Source organism: Myotis lucifugus, unplaced genomic scaffold, assembly GCF_000147115.1.
Source record: "Myotis lucifugus unplaced genomic scaffold, Myoluc2.0 scaffold_7834, whole genome shotgun sequence".
In the NCBI taxonomy this organism is placed as follows: Eukaryota; Metazoa; Chordata; class Mammalia; order Chiroptera; family Vespertilionidae; genus Myotis; species Myotis lucifugus.
Window position 1 is genome coordinate 5,039 of NW_005878882.1, and position 2,420 is coordinate 7,458.

Genomic DNA, 2,420 nt, shown 5'->3' on the forward strand with positions numbered 1-2,420 from the left:
TTTCTCTCTCATCGATTTCCCTTCCTCTCTGTAAAAAAAAAAATCAATAAAATATATTTAAAAAAAATAAATAAAAAAGATAAACAAGTTTGCTGGGACTCTGCTACTGGCGGCCGGAGGTATTCTGAGGCAAGAGGGAAGGGTGCCGGTCCATGTAACAGGGTGCTCCTCGTGCGTGGATCTGGTCTTGGGGGAGCCCGACAAGGAGAAGGGGGTGCCCAGGGCCGGCCGGTCTCAGGGCTTGAGCAGCGGGGAGAGGTCGGCGGCAATCCCGACCCACTCGGGCAGGAAGGCCGCCTCGGGCTTGAAGAGTTTGAGGAAGGGCGAGTCCGGGAGGGTGTAGTTGGCCAGATAGATGGTCTCTCCGCCCGCCAGGTAGGCGGCCCAGATCCCGAAGGTGCCGATGGTCATGACGGTGTGGTTGCACTGCGTGAGCAGCGCGAAGTCCTTGGCGGGGGAGCCCTCCACGCCGTCGCCCGCGAACACCACGTCGCCCCGGGACGCGTCGATGTTCTCCCGGCACCAGGCCATGCCGTTGCTGGTGACCACGAAGACGGGGGCGGGGTGGCGGGCCCGGAACCGGTCCAGGGCCTGCTGCAGGTACCCGCGGTCGGCCACCACCCCCTTCCACACGTTGGGCATGACGTGCACGTAGTCCCCGCGGCGCACGTGGACGCCCACGAAGGTGGCCGGCCGGCTCCCGTTCACGCGCAGGCCCCGGAGGAACCGCTGCGCCTCCTCCCGCACGTGGTCGTGCAGCGTGAACTCCCGCAGGATCTCGGGGCGCAGGTGGTGGTAGAAGGTCCAGGAGCAGGGGTAGCCCGTGAGGCGCACGTACTCCCAGGGGAGGTGGCGGTACTGCTCCTCCATCCAGTCGTTGAGGGGGTAGTTGCGCCAGGGGATCCTGCTGGCCGTGGCGCCGTGCAGCACCGGCAGGGAGATCCTGAAGATGGGCGCCAGCGCGCTGTGCATCTCGGCGGGGATGAAGGCCGGCCGCCCGTTCATCTTGGCCAGGGCGTACAGCGTGGCGTACTCGCCCATCTGGTTGCCCAGGCGGCCTTGGGAGTTGATGGTCCACATGCCCCTGGGCGCGGTGCTTGGGGAGCTCGGGGCGCTTGTGGAGCTCGGGGCGCTCGGGGCGCTGGAGGCGCTGTCCTCGGTTTCCTCGGGCTCCAGCTCCGGGCGGCCGACGGGGGCTGGATCTTCACCAGCCGCTGCTGAAGGTGAAAGATGGTGGAGGCCGTGAAGACAAAGAGGACGAAGTGGGCCATGGGGAAGAAGAAGGGCCCCTGGGTGCTGGGCATGGCTGTGGGCGGGAGAGCAGGGAAGTTAGCGGGGGCTGCGGGCACCTGGTGCGGGGTTGTGTGTGCAGACATGGGTGGGTGGGTGTGCCTGTGGGTTTGCTATATCTACACTAATAAAAGAGAAACATGCAAATTGGTGTCGCTCCCTTATGCCCACCAGCCAAACAGGTGAGCATGCAAATTAACCCAACAAGGATGGCAGTTAATTTGCATACGCAGGTGCGGAGCAAAGACTGAAGGCTCTTGCCAGAGTGAAGACTGAAGACTGAAGAGGCCTGGCTTCTCCACTGCGGCCGGACCAAAGGCCTGGGTCCCGGGTGCAAACCGGTGCTGGCAGCCAGGGGAAGGAAGGCCTATTGCGCGAATCTTCATGCAACGGGCTTCTAGTATACATATATATATATATATATTTCTGAGAGGAAGGGAGAGGAAGAGAGACAAACATCAATGATGAGAGAGGAATCATCGATTCGGCCTGCCTTCCTGCACACCCCCCAACTGGGGATCGAAGCCTGCTATCCAGGCATGTGCCCTTGACCAGAATCCAACCTGGAACCGTTCAGTCCACAGGCCAATGCTCTATCCACTGAGCCAAACCGGCTGGGGTGGGTTTACCTTTTGTGCGCATGTAAATGAGTGTAAATACTCACATATGTGTTTTCGGGTTTGTCTTTAGAGTGTGTTATGTGTGTATGTGTGTGTGTTTACACATGTGGGTACGTATGCATTGTGTGCGTATGCATGGTACATGCAGTGTATGAATACACATGTGTGTGTGCGTGTGTATATATATAGTGTGTGTATGTGTATCTGGGTATCTAACATCCTATCTAATAATAGACAAACATGGTAATTGACCGTACCTTCGCTACGCCTCCCATTGACTAATCAACACGATATGCAAATGAACCCAACCAAGATGACGGCCGGAAGCCACGCAGCTGAAGCGAGCAGGAGGCTTGCTTGTTCCAGTAATGGAGGAAGCCAAGGTTCCCCGCCTGCCGCAGCCTGGCTCTGAGCTCTGAAAGCAACAAAGCTTCAATTATAGAAGCAAACCAAACTCAGATCTTGTTTCAGCGGTTTGGGCTCCAGAGCTGGGCGCAGCGGAGTCACTCT

The 2,420-nt window shown here is 58.5% G+C and overlaps 1 protein-coding gene across 1 annotated transcript; it reads right to left on the reverse strand.

Annotated features, from left to right (window-relative positions):
- Positions 1–234: 234 nt before the first annotated feature.
- LOC102425138 (galactoside 2-alpha-L-fucosyltransferase 2-like) lies at positions 235–1,304 on the reverse strand. Its single transcript, XM_014451105.2, is given in 2 exon segments — positions 235–1,083; positions 1,086–1,304. Coding segments are annotated over 2 exon segments (1,068 nt in total).
- Between the last annotated feature and the right edge of the window lie 1,116 nt (positions 1,305–2,420).